The 19,629-nt window shown below is 37.9% G+C and overlaps 1 protein-coding gene across 5 annotated transcripts in view; it reads right to left on the bottom strand.

Moving 5' to 3' along the window:
* The window catches only part of ULK4 (unc-51 like kinase 4), a 633,437-nt gene that overhangs the window by 221,056 nt on the left and 392,752 nt on the right, over nt 1-19,629 (bottom strand). For all 5 annotated transcript variants that reach the window (XM_079114122.1, XM_079114115.1, XM_079114118.1 and 2 more), the window contains one exon: nt 423-589. In XM_079114122.1, the coding sequence (XP_078970248.1) occupies nt 423-589 (167 nt within the window). The remainder of the gene's footprint in view (nt 1-422; nt 590-19,629) is intronic.

Genomic DNA, 19,629 nt, shown 5'->3' with positions numbered 1-19,629 from the left:
GTGCACATGTGCACACACCACAAGTATGTGTGTGAAAACCTCCAATCCATTATTCCTAACAAGCTAAACCCTCCTGCTGAGGATGGGCTGAGGGGCTGTCTCTGGACATAAAAGTCTGCAAACTACTTGGTCAGTCCTAGGATGTACCTCAGGGAAGTGCTCTTCTTGGACAGAAGTAATTTCCCAACTAATGTTCTTTGCTTACTATGCCTCTATTGCCTTCCCTTAGGATTTTGTGACAAAACCTCTGTTCTTGACATTGGTCACCCCAGGTTGGCTTTTGGTAGACTGGAATAAAATGTTCTCTTTAAAAAGGAAAAAAAAAAAAAAAAAAGGATATATACAGACTCATCAGAAAGAACAGAGAGGGAAGTGTGACGTGGAGCAGGATTGCTCAAGAAACAAGAAAAGTGATCCTCTACCTGCAAAGCCAGTCGAACGACGCTGGATGTATACGTCAGCATGCCATGCAAAATATCAAGCAGGGAAAACAGCAGTGTGGCTGCCATCTCATTGTTATTTTTATTGTCCACATCCAAGCACAGTGTGGCAGTTTCAGTGAACAGGTTACAGAAGTGACTGACAAGTCCTGAGGGTAAAAAAAGAAAAAGGAAAAAATACTCACTGTAGAATTATAAAAGCAATGTATCACATGAACCAGACAGAGAGGCATTCTTGCTCTATGCTGCATAAAACCTACACAGTACACTTATCATAATCACTAGGTAAGCTGTTTGTTTAAGATGCAAGTTTCTAGGCCTCAGTACCAGAGAACCTGCTCAGAAGTTGGAAAGGGGCTTATAAGCTTGTTAAAGAAATTCCCCAGGTGATTTTGAGGCAAGGGTTCCCAAAATCACATTTAGAGAATAATCAGAGGACTCTCTGACACCAAAGGAAAAAGCGTTGTGTACGAATGTGCTGTCCCCAGGTTCCCCATAGGAGGGCAGCATTCTTCAATTAAAAAATTAGGGACTGAAGTGGACCCAGCCTTTCATGGAGTCTATAAGTAAGTGGATTCTTTCCAGAAGATAATGCAATGAAGCAATTTTTTCCTCATGAATTTCAACCATATAAGATTAATTATGATTTTAAGAAATTTGAAATTTAGAAACTTCCAGGTCCCATCATTTTGGTTTGGCAAACCTATTAAAAGTACAGATGGTTCTCATCAAACTTTCAATTTGATGTTATCCACCACCAAAAACACATTTTCACATTTTGGGAGCATTATTATTTACATTTAACTTGGCATTTTTGTTACTATTATTATCTAGCATTAGCCTTTGAATTCATAAAAACAAATGAGATATAAATGTGATAATATGAAATGATATAAACATAAATGATGAATAAGACCTTGGGTACCAGTGCGACATAAATTTAAACGTTCTTTTAAAATTTTTTTTTTCAAAGACAAATGTCTTACACAAGCAGACTGGGGGGCGTTGGTAAAGAAATACAACATGTATTGCAGGCTGGACTGTATTGGACCCGTAATCCATTTGCCACTCCCTAGACCCCACGTCAAATGGATGGAAACTCTGCCAGCCACAGCCATTCAAGCTTTGGCATCTCTTCCATACAGTGCGTGTTGTCACTTCCAGCAAAAACCAATCTAGTTTTCCTGACAACTGTACCATAATTTTTAGACTAAAAAAGCAACTAGTTGTCACTGAAGGTAAAGACACACCAAAATTACAAAGACATCAAAATTGTACTCCTTATGGCAAAAACAGGAATAAGACACACAACTACCAAGATGCTTTTAAAAACTGAGTCCCAAGGTTGAAGATAAATTCCACTGAAGAGCAAGCAGAATGAATTATTGCCAAGTTTCTTTATCAAATGACAAGGCCTGATAGCACATATCAGCAATGACACAGAATACAGAGGAACAATTACCACCAGGCGCCAGCAGGCATTCGCCATACAGCTATTATGCATCACTCTTGTGCACGTATGAAACAGTACTTGGTATCCCTGAGATGCTGACAGGATAGAAGGGCTTTAAAATACAGTATTTGGTAAGCATGCGCTTCAAGAGAAGGTGTATACCTTCTGCGGTTCCTGAGGATTTTGTGGCATATTATACAGAAAATCAAAGGGGAAGAGGATGATAACTGGAGTCCAGCTCGAAGCAGCAGAGAAGGAAGGGGCTCTTCAGAAGGCAGAGGTGACCCATGAACGGCCATCTGCATATAGCTTGATTCAGAGTAAACCAATGGCAGGCCACAGTGTTCTCCCCATCTTCATTTGGTTTATAAGGAAGGAGTGCAAAGGATGAATGCCAAAATCTGATACCTTATTTCTCCTGTAAATACTTCTGCATAGTTTAACAGATAAAACTGTTTAACCTGCACTGCGATTATCAATTAATAAAATTTTTCTTAATATACACAATACATTATTTTCAAAACTCAACTGTCTCAAAATCATTCTTTTTACAATTAATTTATTTGAATCAGGATGCAAACCAGGCCATTTGTTATGGACCTCAAGTGTCCTTTAATTTCTAATAGTCCTTCTCCCTCCCACCTACAACCATTCATGCCATTTATTTGTTGGAAAGATTACAACTTTTTAAATAGATTTTTCTCAAGGCATTATTTCTACATTTTTTATTTCCTTGAAACTGGCAATAGACCTAGAGACTTGATTTAATTTGGGTTCAATTCCTTCGGCAATAATACTTGGGTCTATATTCTTTGTATTTCCTGTTGCATCTTATCTGGAAGAATAAACCATCTGTCTTAGCAATGTTAAAATTAATCCATGGATTCAGGGGTTGTCAGTCTAACCCAAACATTATAAAAGTCCCCATCTAATGTTATCTGTTAAGGACCATTCTGTTCCATTATTTCATTAGATATGGCAACTCAGTAATTTTCAAGTTCCTTATGTAGAATTTAAGCTGTTTTTCTTCCATTAAAAAACCTTCTTTATCAGTTCTTTGGTTATCATAAAATATGGTTTTGAAAGGAAAAGAATGATAAACATTTATTCTTTCCCATCATTTCCCAGTTTTCAGAACAATGATTTTGGAGTTTCAGCAACTAACAAAAAGGAGACCACAGTGGTGGCGGTAAAACTACCAAAGTTACTAATATGTTCATCTTATAGCATCGTTGTGAGCACAAGAGATTCTAAATAAAACGTTTCATAAGTTTCAATTGGGTTCCACTGTTGTTACTTTGTTATACTCAATGTGTCCCATCTTTGGTCATCAAGAGTCTCTTCAGAGTACCTTTGCTTCTGCTATGATAATATGCCCAAGTCCATCTCAGAGAATTCCTGCCTCAGACTAGGCATTTGCTACATCTCCAGTGAGCCCTATTTTGTTTTTAATTAGAAGTGTTGTTTTAGAGACCATGGTCTGAGCACTAGGGTCAGTGCTATAGGGCCATGGATTTAGTAGATTGAGATAACAATTATATATCTCTTAAAGAAAAATCATGAGTTCATGAAATATTTCTGGCAGAGTCCAGAAACGAACCTACAATATTATGGACAACTGAATTTCAACAAAGTAATCCTTTAGGAAAAAAATAAACTCTTTCAACAAAAGAGGATGAAAAAACAGTGTCCACTCATATGGTGGAAGGATGGAAAATGGCTGCTACCCAACATGATATGAAAAAATTAACTTCAGATAAATCACAGATCTACACATGAAATTTAGTTCTACAAAGGCTCTAGAAGAAACATGAGACCTTTGCAAGTGGGAGGCTGGTATGATTTCTTAGAATCAAAAGACCTAATCATTAAAAAGGATAAATTAGACTTCATCAAAAATTAAATCTTTTACAAATCAAAAGTATTAGGGGACCAATTACATACCTGAATAGGTCATAATGAACTCCCACTATTATTTATGATTATAATGCACTAATAAAAACATGAAAATATATGCATACATACATATGTATATATATCAAAGAATTTGAATCCAGAATATATAAACAATTTCTACAACTCAATAGTAAAAGACAAATAACCCAATCTTAAAAATAAGTAAAAGACTTGAATAGTTCACAAAGATATATCAACAGTCAATAAGTACATGAAAAATTTTCTTCTTCACCAGTCAACAGGGAAATGAATATTAAAGTCATAATAAGATATCACCAAAAAAAAAAAAAGAATTATAATGAAAAAAAACTCAACATTATCAAAAGCTGGGAATGATACAGAGAGATCAGAACTCACATGTTGCTGAAGATTAAATGAGTAGCAGTTTTTTGCTTACATAAATTAAAATATGCATTTATTATATCATCTAATAATTCTTTTTTTCCTATAGCTTTATTGAGGTAAAATTGAGTACAATAAAATGCACATATTTGGAGTATGCAATCTGACTAGTTTGGACATGTATAAAACCAATACTATCAATAAAAAAAGCATTTCCATTACATTAAAATTTGAAATCATGCAGACTGAGTTTCCTGCTTAATTTATTACATTAGAAATCAATCACCTTAAGATATATAGAACCGCACCCCCACATGTCAACTATTTTAAAATTAAATGACACAGTTATAAATATCTCAGAGGTCAAGGAATAAAGCACGAGAAAAGCAAATAAAAAGTGCTTTGCACTAAATGATAATAAAAGTTTAAAATATCAGGATCTCTGGGAAGAAACAGTATTCAGATGAAAATTTATAACTTAAAGTGCCTATATCAGAAACAAGCTAGAATAACAATCAAATTATTTTCAAATTATGTCTAGCAAAGAAAATAAGAGTAGTAGCAGAAATATATGAAATAGAGATGAAATAATACAGCTAAATTTGATGAAAATCAAATCTAATCAAGAAAAAGATAAAACAAAAATTAATATCAATGGAAAGGGAGCTATCAAAATAATTCTACAGATGTTAAAAATATATTAAGGTAATATTACAACTGTATGCCAACTTACATGATAGCTTACATAATATGGTCTGTATTAGTAAAGGATTTGTGTGCTGCTGAGAAGAAAGTGGATTCACTCACTGATGGATGAAACATTCTATACATGTCTGTTAAGTCTAAATTATCAATTGTATTTTTTACTTCCATAGCTTCTTTATTTAGTTTTTATTTGTAGGGTCTTCCTAGTGATGACAGAGGCATGTTAAAGTCACCCAATATCATTGTGTTGAGATCCATCTGATTTTTTAAATTGAGAAGGGTTCGTTTGCTGCACATAGATGCTCCATTGTTTGGGGCATAAATATTTATGATTGTTATATCTTGTTGATGTATAATGTGCTTAAGCAGTATGAAATGTCCTTCTTTGTCCCTTCTGATTAACTTTGGCTTAAAGTCCACTTTATCTGACATGAGGATAGAAACCCCTGCTTGTTTACTTGATCCATCTGAGTGATATGTTTTTTCCCATCCTTTCATCTTCAGTCTGTGGACGTCTTAGCCTATAATGTGAGTCTCCTGGAGACAGCATAATGTGGGGCCTTGTTTTTTAATCCAATCTGCCAGTCCATGTCTTTTGATTGATAAGTTTAGGCCATGAATGTTCAAGGTTATTATTGAGATATGATTTGTGTTCCCAGTCATTTTAGTTTATTTCTAGTTTTTAACTTGAAATAGTTTTGTTTTTGACTGACCTTTCCTTTAGTGTAGTTCCTCCCTTTGTTGGTTTTCACTTTTCCTTTTAATTTCATCCTCATAGAATATTTTGTCAAGAATATTCTGGGAGGATCCAAGATGGCGGACTAGAGGGAGGCTGCGCTCCTTGTCTCTCCGTAACGCCAGATTCAAGCAAAGGATAACTGTTTCTCGGTGAGGCAGTTTTTGCTGCTTATCGATCCCCTGCTCTTTACCCCATTTGTCTGCTGTGATCACCTGCAATCTGCCAGCATATCGACGCCTTTTTTGAGAGCAGATTGCTCACTGTCAGGCATCTATCATCCGCCATTTGCCTGCCTCTTGCCTGTCCATCGCCTGCCTTACCCCTATCCATCACCCAAAGCTCGAGGTTCACCTCCCGATCATACAACAGCTGCTAGCAGACTGACCGCAGACTGCCAGTGGAGAACCAGCTGCCTGCTGTCGCCTGGAAGTTCACTGTTATAGTACCTGAAGGTTTGATTACACGTGGCTGCCGCCATTTTGAGACAACAGCCAGGCCCCATAGGACACCTAGCAGGACTGACTGGGCCCCGTCTCCAGGATCCCTCAGCCCGACCGATCCCTCCCTGCCTCTAGAGCCCTCACATCAACTGACTGCTCCCTGCCACCAGGACTCCCAGACTAACTGACTGTGCCCTATCACCTGGAACCCAGACCGACTGATTGCACCCGGCCTCCAGGATCCCACAACCACACCAAATACACCCGACCTCCAGGACCCCTGCCAGACCAACTGCATCCTGTCTCCAGGACCTCCAGCTGACCACGTCCAACCCTGAGCTGCAGCTCCCCATTTGCCAACACATTTGGAAGCCAGAGCAGCCATCTTGGATAATCCTGGAAGCCGTAGCTCCGATCTTCGGGTGGGGCAAATCCCATCCTGAGATGTCTGCTGGAGGCTTGAAGCTCATTGTCAGGTACCTCTCATGCATCAGGCTACTGAATACTGGGAGGTTTCATTACTATATGACTGTTATACAGTAGATTTGTTTTTCTCTTTTTAAAAAAAAATTTAAGTTTTTATTTCTTCACATTTCTTGCTCTCTTTTCCTTTTGTTTACCTGTTCCCTCAGAGTCTCTTTCTCTCTTATTTGCATGCTAACATCAGATTTCTTTTGATTACACTCTCACCCTTTCTATTTTCTAGAACTTCTGTATATTCTTTACTTATCCCATTAACAGCCATATTCCACAACCCTCTGCATCTTCTTTGTCATCCATTAGAAACTGCAGACCTTATTGCAAATCTGTTTGTTTTACCGAAGATAACATTTGAACTCATTTTGCTTTTATGACAATTTTTTTATTGTCCTCATAGAGGCTATTTGGACTAGGATTGCATAGTGTCTGATTTGGGCACTGCTAATATTGATCTCCCCTTAAAGAAAGGGTTTTGGAAACCTATAGGGCCACTATAAGCCTATAGGGGGAAATATGCAATACCCCAGATCTGCATGCTAGAGGGGAAGATACATGAACAACACGAAAAAACAAGGGAAGAAAATGATCCAAACAAATCTAGATTCTATAGTAATAGAATCCAATGACAGTATGTTAGAGGAAATGTCAGAAAAGGACTTCAGATTATACATGATTAAGATGATTCGCGAAGCAAAGGAAGAGATAAGAGAGCAAATGCAGGCAATGAATGATAATACCAATAAGCTGAAAGAGCACCTGCAGGAAGCAAAAGATCATTTCAACAAAGAGATAGAGATTCTCAAAAAAACAAAAAAAAACAAAACAAACAAACAAACAAAAAAAAAAATGGAAATCCTTGAAATGAAGGAGACAATAAACCAAATAAAAAACTCAATGGGAAGCATCTCCAACAGACTAGACTACTTGGAAGACAGAACCTCAGACAATGAAGACAAAATATTTAATCTTGAATATAAAGTCGCCCAAACAGAGAATATGGTAAGAAATCATGAACAGAATCTCCAAGAACTATGGGACATCATGAAAAGACCAAATTTAAGAATCATTGGGTTTGAGGAAGGCACAGAGATACAAACCAAAGGAATGAACAATCTATTCAATGAAATAATATCAGAAATTTTCTCAAACCTGAAGAATAAAATGGAAAATCAAATACAAGAGGCTTACAGAACACCAAATACACAGAATCACAACAGAGCCACACCAAGGCACATTATAATGAAAATGCCTAACATTCAAAATAAAGATAGGATTTTGAAGGCCACGAGAGAAAAGCATCAGATTACATATAGGGGGAAACCAATACAGATAGCAGTCGACTTCTCAACCCAGACTCTAAAAGCTAGAAGGGCATGGAACGACATATTTCAAGCTCTGAAAGAACATGGTTGCCAACCAAGAATCCTATACCCAGCAAAACTAACCTTCAGACTTGAAGATGAAATAAAATCCTTCCATGATAAACAAAAGTTAAAAGAACTTACAAATAGAAAGCCTGCACTACAGAATGTTCTCAACAAAATATTCCATGAGGAGGAAATGAAAAACAACAATGGAGGTCAGCAAAGGGAGGAACTACCTTAGAGAAAAACCACTCAAAGGAGAAACCAAGCTAACTTAAAAACCAAAAATAAGCCAAATGACTGGGAATACAAATCATTTCTCAATAATAACCCTGAACGTTAATGGCCTAAACTCCTCAATCAAAAGACATAGACTGGCAGAATGGATGAAAAAGAAAGACCCAACAATATGCTCCCTGCAAGAGACTCATCTCATAGAAAAAGACATCCACAGACTAAAGGTGAAAGGACGGGAAAAAACCTACCACGCACATGGACTCAGTAAAAAAGCGGGAGTTTCCATCCTTATATCAGATAAAGTGGACTTCAAGCCAAAGTTAGTCAGAAGGGATAAAGAAGGACATTTCATACTGCTTAAGGGAATCATAAATCAGGAAGACATAACAATCGTAAATATTTATTCCCCAAACAATGGTGCATCCCTGTACATCAAACAAATCCTTCTCAATTTTAAGAATCACATAGACCACAACACAATAATTCTGGGCAACTTTAACGCACTGCTGTCACCACTAGATAGATCTTCCAAACAAATCCAACCAAAGAAACCACAGAACTCAATAACACAATCAATAACCTAGACTTAATAGACTTATATAGAATATTCTATCCATCAATGAGCGGATTCACTTTCTTCTCACCAGTACATGGAACCTTCTCGAAAACAGACCATGTGTTATGCCACAAAGCAGCCCTTAGGAAATGCAAAAAAATAGAGATACTGTCTTGTGTTCTATCAGATCATAATGGACTGAGAGTAGAAATCAATGACAAAATAAAAAAAGGAAATTACTCCAACACTTGGAGACTAAATAATATGCTATTGAATGAAACATAGATAACAAAAAACTTCAGGGAGGAGATTAAAAAATTCTTTAGGTCAATGAGAATGACAATACAACATATCAAAATCTCTGGGACACTATGAAAGTGGTACTAAGATGAAAATTCATTGCATGGAGCGCATTCCAGAAAAGAATGAAAAGTCAACAATTAAATGACCTAACATTAGAGCTCAAAGCCCTAGAAAAAGAAGAACAGAATAACAGCAAAAGTAGTGGAAGACAGGAAATAATTAAAATCAGAGCTGAAATCAATGAAATTAAAACAAAAGAAACTATTCAAAAAATTGACATAACAAAAAGTTGGTTCCTTGAAAAAGTAAACAAAATAGATAAACCCTTAGCCACACTAACAAAGAGAAGGAGAGAGAAGACTCAGATTACTAAAATACATGATGCAAAAGGAAATATCATGACAGACAACACTGAGATACAGAACATAATTAGAAGCTACTTTGAAAATCTGTCTTCCAACAAAATAGAAACTACCAAAGACATAGACAAATTTCTATAGACATATGCTCCTCCCAAACTGAACCAGGAGGACATACACAATTTAAACAGATCAATATCAAGCAATGAAATAGAAGAAGCCATTAAAAACCATGCAAGAAAAGCCCAGGACCAGACAGATTCTCAGCCGAGTTCTACAAGACCTTCAAAGAAGAACTCATTCCAATACTTCTCAAAGTATTCCAGGAAATAGAAAAGGAGGGTACCCTACCAAACTCATTCTATTAAGCTAATATCACCCTCATACCCAAACCAGGAAAAGACACATCAAGGAAAGAAAATTTTAGACCAATATCCTTGATGATATAGATGCAAAGACCCTTAACAAAATATTGGCAAACCGTATCCAAAAACATATTAAGAAAATTGTGCACCACGATCAAGTGGGGTTCATTCCTGGAATGCAAGGATGGTTCAACATTCATAAATCAAGAAACGTAATTCATCATGTCAATAGACTTAAGGATAAGAATCATACGGTTATTTCAATTGATTCAGAAAAAGCATTTGACAAAATACAACACCCCTTCATGCTCAAAACACTAGAAAAAATAGGGATAGTAGGAACATACCTGAACATTGTAAAGGCTATTTATGCTAAGCCCATGGCCAACATCATTCTTAATGGAGAAAAACTGAAACCATTCCCTTTACAAACAAGACAGGGATGTCCTCTTTCACCACTTCTATTCAACACTGTCCTCAAAACTCTAGCCAGAGCAATTAGGCAGACTAACGAAATTAAAGGGATACCATATGGGTTTAGGCTGAGGCAGGCTCCAGGCTCTTTGTTGGATGCCAGTTGGTCTGAAGATTTTAAATCAGTGCACTTCCAGTGCCCAGTACTTGCTGATCTATGCTGGAAGACTTTACTCCAAGGATCTCCCGTGGGTTGCATTCACGTGGTGGGGGACCCAATTCTTAGTTCCCTACATCACCTGCAGACCCCATGTTTCCTGTTCTCCAGTTCAGTCTGCAAACAATCTCTCCCACACTCCTACCCTTTTGAGTTCCAGGCCAGATGCATCTCTCCCAGTGGGTCCTGCATGTAGATGGATTAGAGGGGGAGGAGTAGAGCCGGGTGGGTTTCCACGACCAGCTGTCCCCTGTGCAAACCTCTCTCCATGCTTGATTTTCTCCTTAAGCACATTCTATGTCATGCAGAGTGTGTTTACTGGGCCTGTATTTTGGGTCAAACTTGGGTATGCCAGGAATTGGCTTCCTCTGTTGCTGGTCCCCACCACAGCAGCAAAATGGTTTCTCCTTTTGTCTTCTGCACACAGCCTGGAGAGATGGTGGTTTCTTTCCCCTGCACACATATAACATGCAGCAAGTTCTTCAGGTTTCTTGGGCAATGTCCTTGATCTCTAAATGCTCCATAAGCAGACACTACTGGGGCCTCCCCAAAATACAGGCTCCTTTACATTCCTTATCCCTGGACTATGCTCACAGAGGGACCTTTCTGGCTGGGGCTTGTGGCCTGGCTGTGGCAGCAGCTGTGCCACTGGAGATTTTTTTTCCCTTATTTTTTTTTTTATATCTGACCTACTGAGTCCCCAGTCTGCTTTGAATGTCCAGTTTTAGGTTCCAGTAAAGTCCCCCCCCCCACCTTTATTTTTTTGTTCACCCACCTTGCAGAGAAGCTGCCTGTCTGTCTTCTTGGTTTCAGGCCACAGAGTAGCCAGGGACGCAACCTCCTCTATTCTGCCTTCTTGGATCTCCCTGTGTCATCTAATAATTCTACTCTTAGGTATTTATCAAAGTAAAACAAAAATATATCCAAATATCCAAATAAAGATTAAGTTTTTTTCAAAATAGCCCCAAACTAGAAATGGCCCAGGTGCCCAATAGAATTAAAAAATGAGATATAATCAAACAATGATATACTATTGAGTAATAAAAAGGAATGAACTGCTGATGACCACAACAATAATGGAAGCATCTCAAAAACAATGCTGAGACAGACCTAGAAACAAAGAAAAGGTCTATAAACTGCATGGCATGAACATATTTGTTTAAAATTCCAAAGAAAGCCTGTCTTTGTTGATTTATACCAGAATAGCAATTGCTTCTGGGACAGGCACAGAATAGAACTTTCTATGGTGACATGAATGTTCTGTATTTGATGGAGTGCTGGTTACAGAAGTGTATGCCTTTTAAAAACTAAATGATTTTTATATGTAAGATTGGTATATCTCACTAAATATAAATTATACTTAAATTTTGAAATGCAGAGTAAAAAAAAGAACAGATTGTGATATACTAGTACAGTGTTTGAGAAGATAAATGAAGAGATGTATGTGGTCTGTCCTGGGATAACAGCAACATTATCTGAGACCTTGCTGTGTCTGGTAGTATATACTCTTAGTGGAAGAAATGGGGAAGTAAATTTTTTAGAAACTGTAAGTTTTTAAAAATATGTGCTGGGTTTAAGATAACAGAAGGGCATCCAAAGTGTTGATGAGCAAAGGCATTTGGAAAGTAAGCCCTAAAAACTAAGTAGCAGTTCAGACCGGGAAAGAGAGGTGGGGGATGATCAGAGAGAACAAAAACGTTCCCAAAGGACAGGCAAGAGTTAGAAAGGCAAAGACTGAGGGTTGAGTAAATCTCAGTCTTTGAGGGAACCAGAGGAAATGGAGGCAGAGGTGCTAAAGTAACAGCAGGAATCATGACAGTGTAAGGCCATGAATATCAAGAAATGAACAGAATTAAAGAGAAAAGGGGGTGTTAACAACGTCTAACCAAAGATCAGTAAGATGGAAGAAGAGGAGGTCCCAGGTTCACTAACCCATAAAAGTTCAAGCAGCAATTTTCCACAGAAGAGAATACCTTAGAGAAAAACAAAACAAACAAAACAAAACAACAAAAGAGACAATCTGCCTGAGACACCTTACACTCCACAGAATTGAATAAAAACTGTATGGAAAGGGTAAGAGAAAGGGTCTCACTTTGCATCACCCCTCTCCCTCTCCAAGTGGTCACAGTCTGACAAAAAGAATTCCCCCAGGGACAACAATTTGTACAGAGAGAAGAGAGGACCAGAGGTAGACTCCAGCTCCTCTAGCTCTTACAAATGCTTCCCAGGAAGCCTATACTGATCCCATCTCATGGGGAACACAGTGATAATGTCATGGCGAGACCGCCAGGGGTGGAGTGGAAACAAAGGAAGGAGGCCAACTTCACAGTGATCGGCATGCAGATCTTGGTGGTAGTTCTGTGCATAGTGTCAGAAGTGTAAACTAACAGCCTAGCCCATCTAAAAAGCTCAACTGGTCACTCCTAGAAGTGGTGACTTCTACCTGGCTTGAATCCTTCAGGACCATCCTTGAACCTTAACCCAGGGCTCCACACAGGGAGGGAGAAAACTATAGCAGCAAATATTGGCAAAGACCAGGGGATAGATTTGCCATATTTAAAAGTTTACAAGTGTTCAACCCAGCCTCAAAGCCCACCTCCAAGCCCTGCCTAGGCAGGGAGGCAAACCTCAAATATGTATATCCACTGAGTATAGCAGGTGGTCCCATTCATCCCAATCGGTGACTCCACCTAAACTTGGAGCACCTCCTGCAACCCTGTTCAAGTGAGGAACTCAAACAGTGGTACCATCTAGCTAGAGAATATGCTTTGGGGCCCAGTTCAATCAGAGACAGCTGCAGGCTGATTGAAGAGCTCAGTCAGATAGCAGAGACCAGCCACCTGCACCATTCAAACTCAGAGCAAAGGCAGCAGGTCACACACATCTAGAGAAACTGGAAGTAAGCACTGTCTACCCAGAGTCATCAATAGCTAGTCAATCCAGAATCACAGTTAAATAGTGAAGATCCCTGCCAAAGAACACCTGTAAAAGAAGAGGTAGCTATCTCCTCAAATGCATGGACACCAACGCAGGAACACAGGGATTATGAAGAATCAGAAAACCACATGCCTCTAGAAGAAACGAATGTAACTCAAATTATAGATCCTAAAGGAGATATATAAAACAATACAAAGGACTTAGAATGATTCTCTAATGTTCAATGAGCAACAAGAATATAGTCCTATTCCATATAACATTTTTATTAATGATAGACTATAAATGATTCCATAAGATTAAAATGGAACAGAAAATTTTCTGTTGCTTGGTGATATTACAGTCATGGTAGTATCATAGCACAATGCACAATTCATGGATTTTTGGTGATGCTGATGTAAACAACTCTATAGCACTAATGGTAGTACAAAAGTACAGTTACTCACAATTATGTGAAATACATAATACTTGATAATGAAAATAAATGTCTTACTGATTTAAATATTTGCTATATTATTCTTTTCATTATTATTTTAATGAACTACTTTTATTTATAGAAAAAAGTTAACTGCAAAACAGCCTCAGGCAGGTCCTTCACAAGGGATTCCAGAAGGCATTGGTACCATAGGAGATTACAGTTCCCTGTGTGTTTTTGCCTCTGGAGAACTTGCAGTGGGAAAAGATATGGAGGTAGGGGACAGTGATACTGATGATCTTGGACCTCTGTAAGCCTAGGATAAGGTGTGTGTTTATGTCTTAGTTTTTAAAAAGATAAAAAAAGCTTATAGAATAAGCATATAAAAACATTTTTGTATAACATTTCAATGTTGCATTTTAAGCTAAATGTTATTATAAGAGCCATAAAATTAAAGTTTATAAAATAAAAAGGTATCATAAGCCAAGCTAATTTATTACTGAAGAAAGAAAAAAGCTTTAAGTAAATGTAGCATAGCCTAAGTGTATAATGCTCGTGAAGTCTATGGTCATGCACAGTAATGTCAAGGGTTGACATTACTCACTATTCCTAGAGCCACATAAAGCAACTTTCAGTCCTGTAGTCTCCATTCATGGTAAGTGCCCTGGACAGGTGTGCCATTCATTATGTTTTATACATTTTACTGTATTTTTATGTTTAACAGGTTTAGATATACAAAAATCATTGTGTTACAAGTGTCTACAATATTCAGTGCAGTCCCATGCAGTATAGCCTAGGATCAATAGGCTATCCTATGCAGTCTGCATGTGTAGTAAGATATACTACCTAGTTTGTATAAATATACACTATGATGTTTGCAAAACAAAATTGCTTAATGATACACTTTTTAGAATGTATCTCAAACATAAAGAAATGCATGACTTTACATTTTTTAACAAATATGTGAACTTTGAAAAACAAGACACAAAATGAGCCTTAATTAAAAAAAAAAAAAAGGAAATCCTACAGATGAAGAATACAATGACTGAACTGAAAAATCCAATAGAAAACTCCAGTAAAAAATTTAGATCAACATGAAGAATTAGTGGACGTGAAAACAGAACATTTGAAATGATCAAATCAGAGAAGCAATAAGACAGAAAAAGAGTGAATAAAGCAAGTGGGAATTATAGAAGACCATCAAGGGCCTTTTTAGGTACAAAAGAGATTCAATAATAAGAAGAAAAACAGGCCCTCATATCTGCCAGAATGGCTAGTATCCAAAAAAAGACCAGTGTTAGAGAAATGTGGAGAAAGGAAACGTGTACAACTGGTGGGAATATAAATTAGTGTAACCATTATGGAAAACTGTATAGAGGTTTCTCAAAAAATTAAAAATAGAATCACCACATAATCTAGAAATTCTATTTCCTGGTAGAAGTAGAAATCAGTATATCAGAGATGTCTGCATTCCCATGTTTGATGTGCCATTATTCACAATAGCCAAGTTATTCAACAGATGAATGAATAAAGAAAATGTGATATATATATATATATATATATATATATATATATATATAATGTAATACTAATCCAGCCTAAGAAAAATAAGAAATTTTATGATTTGCCAACATATATAGAATTGGAAAATACTATGCTAAGTGAAATAAGTCAGGCATAGAAAGACAAATATGTGTTACTCTATAACAATTGAACTCAAAGCAGCAAAGAGTAAGAGTAATATGGATAGAATAGCCTGGGATGGGAAGGTCTGGCCAAAGAATACAAAGTCTCTAATACACAGGAGGAATAAAGATTTTTTCATCCTTATAGCACAACATAGTGAATTTAGGAAATTATTGTACATTTCAAAGGTCACTAAGAGTATATTTTAAATAATCCCATTGCCAAAACAAGTATTAGAAGAGATATGTTAAGCAGCTTGATTCAATGATTCCATTGTATACATAAATCTTATCACTTTGTAACCACAAATATACAATTGTGATGTTCATTTATAATTAGCTTTCTTAATTAAAGAAAAAAATGTCTAGCTGAGAGACAAAAGTGCACTGATCTGGCAACTTCCAGGTCACATAAGACTTTCGCTAATAAAATCTGTTAGGTAATATGGACTGAAGTTAGACTTCAAGTTGCCAGATATTCCTTGATGCAATTTTCCACATACCATCTAGATTTTGACATATTTGCTATTTTTCCAGAATTTGCCTATAAAAGAAGTTAGGAAATACAGTTTCTTGGAAGGAAAGGAGGAGGGCTTGAACCTACTTTTGCATAAGGCTGACAACACCAGTGATACACAATTCCTAAAGAATTAAAGGGAGGTACCATCATTAGTTCCCTTGCCAAGCCTCGCAGGATTTAAGGATTAGACTGCTCACATTGACAAAGTTTGTAATACAGCATGTACTTTACTAGAAGGAGTAAGTCTAAACAGGAGGCATTGCCAGTCAGTAGCAACCTTTGGTCTGAAGTTTGGGGGAGGGAGGGTTAATAGGCCCCATACTACTTTCATAGTTTTCTACAAATCAAGAGAAAGTACTCCACCTTCCAAAGAGATGCAGTGAGGTTGGAGGATGTTACCAAGGCTGCACTCTGCAGAGGGAAAACTTTTCAAATAATCAAAATGGCTGTAGAGATGGATGCACAACTCCTTCACCTTGGTATTCCATTAAGAAGGCTGGAGATGACGGGGCATAGCCAGAGGTCTGCATCCCTGGAAATGGCCAAGGCATTCAGAGGTGCAGTAACTGCTTGTGGTTTAGGTCAGCTCTGCTTTAGACCCTGGGTAAGGGCACAGTCCCTTTTTATTCCTCTTGCCTCTTTCCACTGGTTCTAATTAATGTATCTCTACTTGAGGGAAGAGGTGCATGTTATTGCATAATACTTTAAAGACCCAAAACTGAAGCTTAAACACTGAGGCAATTACACAGGGTAAGTCACAGCCAACTTTGTCTCCAGACTGAAGGAAAACTTTTGTCTTCAGTGGTTAAAAGGAACACCCTATAAGACCAGCTTAATAAAATGGGATTCTGTGCCTTGCTTGCCTGTCATCTCCTTCAGACCCTCTGTAAAGGAATAGGGACAGCACTGTAGGACTCCTAGTGCCCTGGTCAAGTGCCATCATAACAACTTCCTAATACTCCATCCCAACATCTCTAAAGAAATTCATTAAGTCAAAGAAACCATGAATGATTTTGCATTAATTACCACGAACTCATCAAAAAATTCAAGAATTATTTTGTATTAATTATAAGCAAATCCCTAAAGGAATCATCCCCATAAGTTATTTTCAAGTGTTTAATGTTCCAGGAATATTAATGTGCATGAGTTATTCCCAGCTCCGGTCACTGTGTCCTTATCATTACTTTTTTTTTTTAATGTGTTGAAGTAGAGAGCTAATTTAAGAGTATACTCTGAACTTCTAAGTTTTTGAAAGTACTTCATGTTTCTACCTTTAATGATTTGAATACAACACTTTAAATCCAAATGTAACCTCCCAAAATAGAACCTTTCATCTGGATAATTTTACATTTATATCATGCAAACATGTGGTCATTTCTTCTAGGGATCATTAAAGGCAACCTAAACAGAACATCTGGAAAAGGAACATAAAAGCCATCTGTGAAATTCAACCTAGGGAAGTCATTCTTTCCCAAACTGATCAATGCTCGACCACCAAAACCAGAGCTCACATTCAATCAGCTGAGTTAAAAGTCTGCTTTTAAAGAGAAAAACTTGGAAGGTCAAAGTGTCAATGTCCCTCTTGGTTACACTAACAGGGTTTAAGTGGAGGCATGGGTGAGCTACAGGGTTCTGAGTGGTGTAGCATCCACTCAACCTCTCATGGCCAAAGGCCCAAGTGCAGGAATGACCCAAACAAAAATACATCCAAATATTCCTGAGGTTAATATTTTCTGAGCCATCTCAGAGTAGGTAATGTCTCTGCTATTCCAGACCCATTAAGCATCTGTCCAACCTGCTCTTACAGGTTGGCAGAGGCTCTGTGTAGGAGGCCACAGGTGTCACACCGTGCTTGTTGCCAGGCCAAAATCTCAGGTTCCGAGGGCTCTTGCACATTTGCCCTTCCCATTTTGCAGTCTCTGTGGCATCGAGCTTTGGCTTCTTCATCTAAAGGACTGACCCTCAACCTGCCAAGCAACAGGGCCATGGGAGTTTGCCTTTCCCCAGGCATGGGCAGGACATCAAACAAGTTTAGCTCCATGAGCATGACTAGTCAGTGCACAATTCTCTGCTCGGCTGAAGTAAAGTAACTCACTGAACATGTAATACGAAAGAATCTCATGAATCATGTGCTCCTTTGCTATAGCCTGAGGCTAATGTTTTAATTAATTTTTTTCTTCCAACCCAAAGGACCTCTGTATTCAGAACTTTCATTTGAATTACTTTCCTAAGAAAACTTTGTACATGAGAGTATCTTAAAAAATAAACTGGCCCAGCTCCCTTCCGATAGCACAACTGTCCCTGGAATCTCATATGATGAGCACAGTGCATTGTATTGAATTACTCCAAATATGTAATGAATTCTGGGTATCTATCCTAAGAGACTGCAATGCCCTTTTCTGGTTTAAGCAGAGTCCCTAAATTTTAACTACATAAAACCTATGTGGCCAGAAAAAGGCCCAAGTTGCATACTTGAGAACAAAAAATTTTAGAATGAACTCAATTATAAAATCCCAAAATGAGAAGTCTTAACACGTAAGGGATTTTTGCACTGAAGACAGACTCATTTTGATTACTCAGAGTTAATGTGGCTTAGGACTGCCTTAAATATACCTGGAATAATTTTGTGAGAATATAAAAGGTAGAAGTGGATTATTAATTTCATTGGGAAGGGTACTGGGGATTGAATCCAGGGTTGCTTTACCACTGAGCTATATCCTCAGCCCATTTTTATGTTTGATTTTGAGATAGGGTCTTGCTAAATTGTATATGGGCTGGCTTCAAACATGCAAACCTCCTGTCTCAGCCTCCTGAATTTCTGGGATTACATGTGTGTACAACTGTGCTAACTAGAAGTAGATACTAACTTCACATCTAAAATTTAAAACACAATGTTGTTTATGACTAATTCCAAAAGTGAATTCTGTGAACTCAAAGGTTTACAAACTTGCTTTCCAATTTCTGCCAGGGAATGGATGAGTAATAAATGATTGATCACATATTCTGGTGCTCAGAAAAGCACTAGGAAGACGGGGTACGGAGGCAGGAAAGGAAATCCGCTGGTGGGGAGGATCCCTTAGCGGTAACACTGCCTGGGTTCTGCCCTGAAAGCCTCCCATCTTTGTCTAATTCAATTTTGACTCCAGTTCAGAACTGGGCGCAGAGCTGGAGCACATCCTCTGGAACCTCCTTTGTCATTTATATCTCGGATGGCAGGTAAACATCTAGGAAAAACCCTGCAACTGTTTTCAATCACTGCTTAATTCTCAACAGGCTGAGCACTTAATGTTAATTTTACAATACTGGACAATGGAAAAACTACAACACTTCAGAATGGTTCATTTCCCTTGGGGCCTAAAGATATCAACATGTGAAACACATCGAAGAATAAGGCACGAGGTTGGTGCCACTTGTCAGAGGAGATGATGATCAAAAGGAGGGCATGGAAAGTACCTGTGGGGAAGGAGGGACTTCTGGACATCTGGATTTGGACTACCAAAGGGAGGTGGAAGGGCCCGCTGGGTTTTGTTCAATACACAGTGAGAAAGATTTGTATTTGGAATTTGAACATACTTTATTCAGACAACTGTGGGAAGGCTCAAGTAGAAGGCCTATGAAGGACAGCTAAGAGACCAGGGCAGAAGAACAGAGAGAACTGATATTCAGACTCATGAGACTCTTTCAGGATAGAACACCCTAGATTTT

The sequence above is a fragment of the Sciurus vulgaris genome (genome assembly GCF_902686455.1).
Source record: "Sciurus vulgaris genome assembly, chromosome: 16".
In the NCBI taxonomy this organism is placed as follows: domain Eukaryota; kingdom Metazoa; phylum Chordata; class Mammalia; order Rodentia; family Sciuridae; genus Sciurus; species Sciurus vulgaris.
Note: the sequence above shows the minus strand (reverse complement) of the source record. Positions and strands in the feature narration are given on the sequence as shown.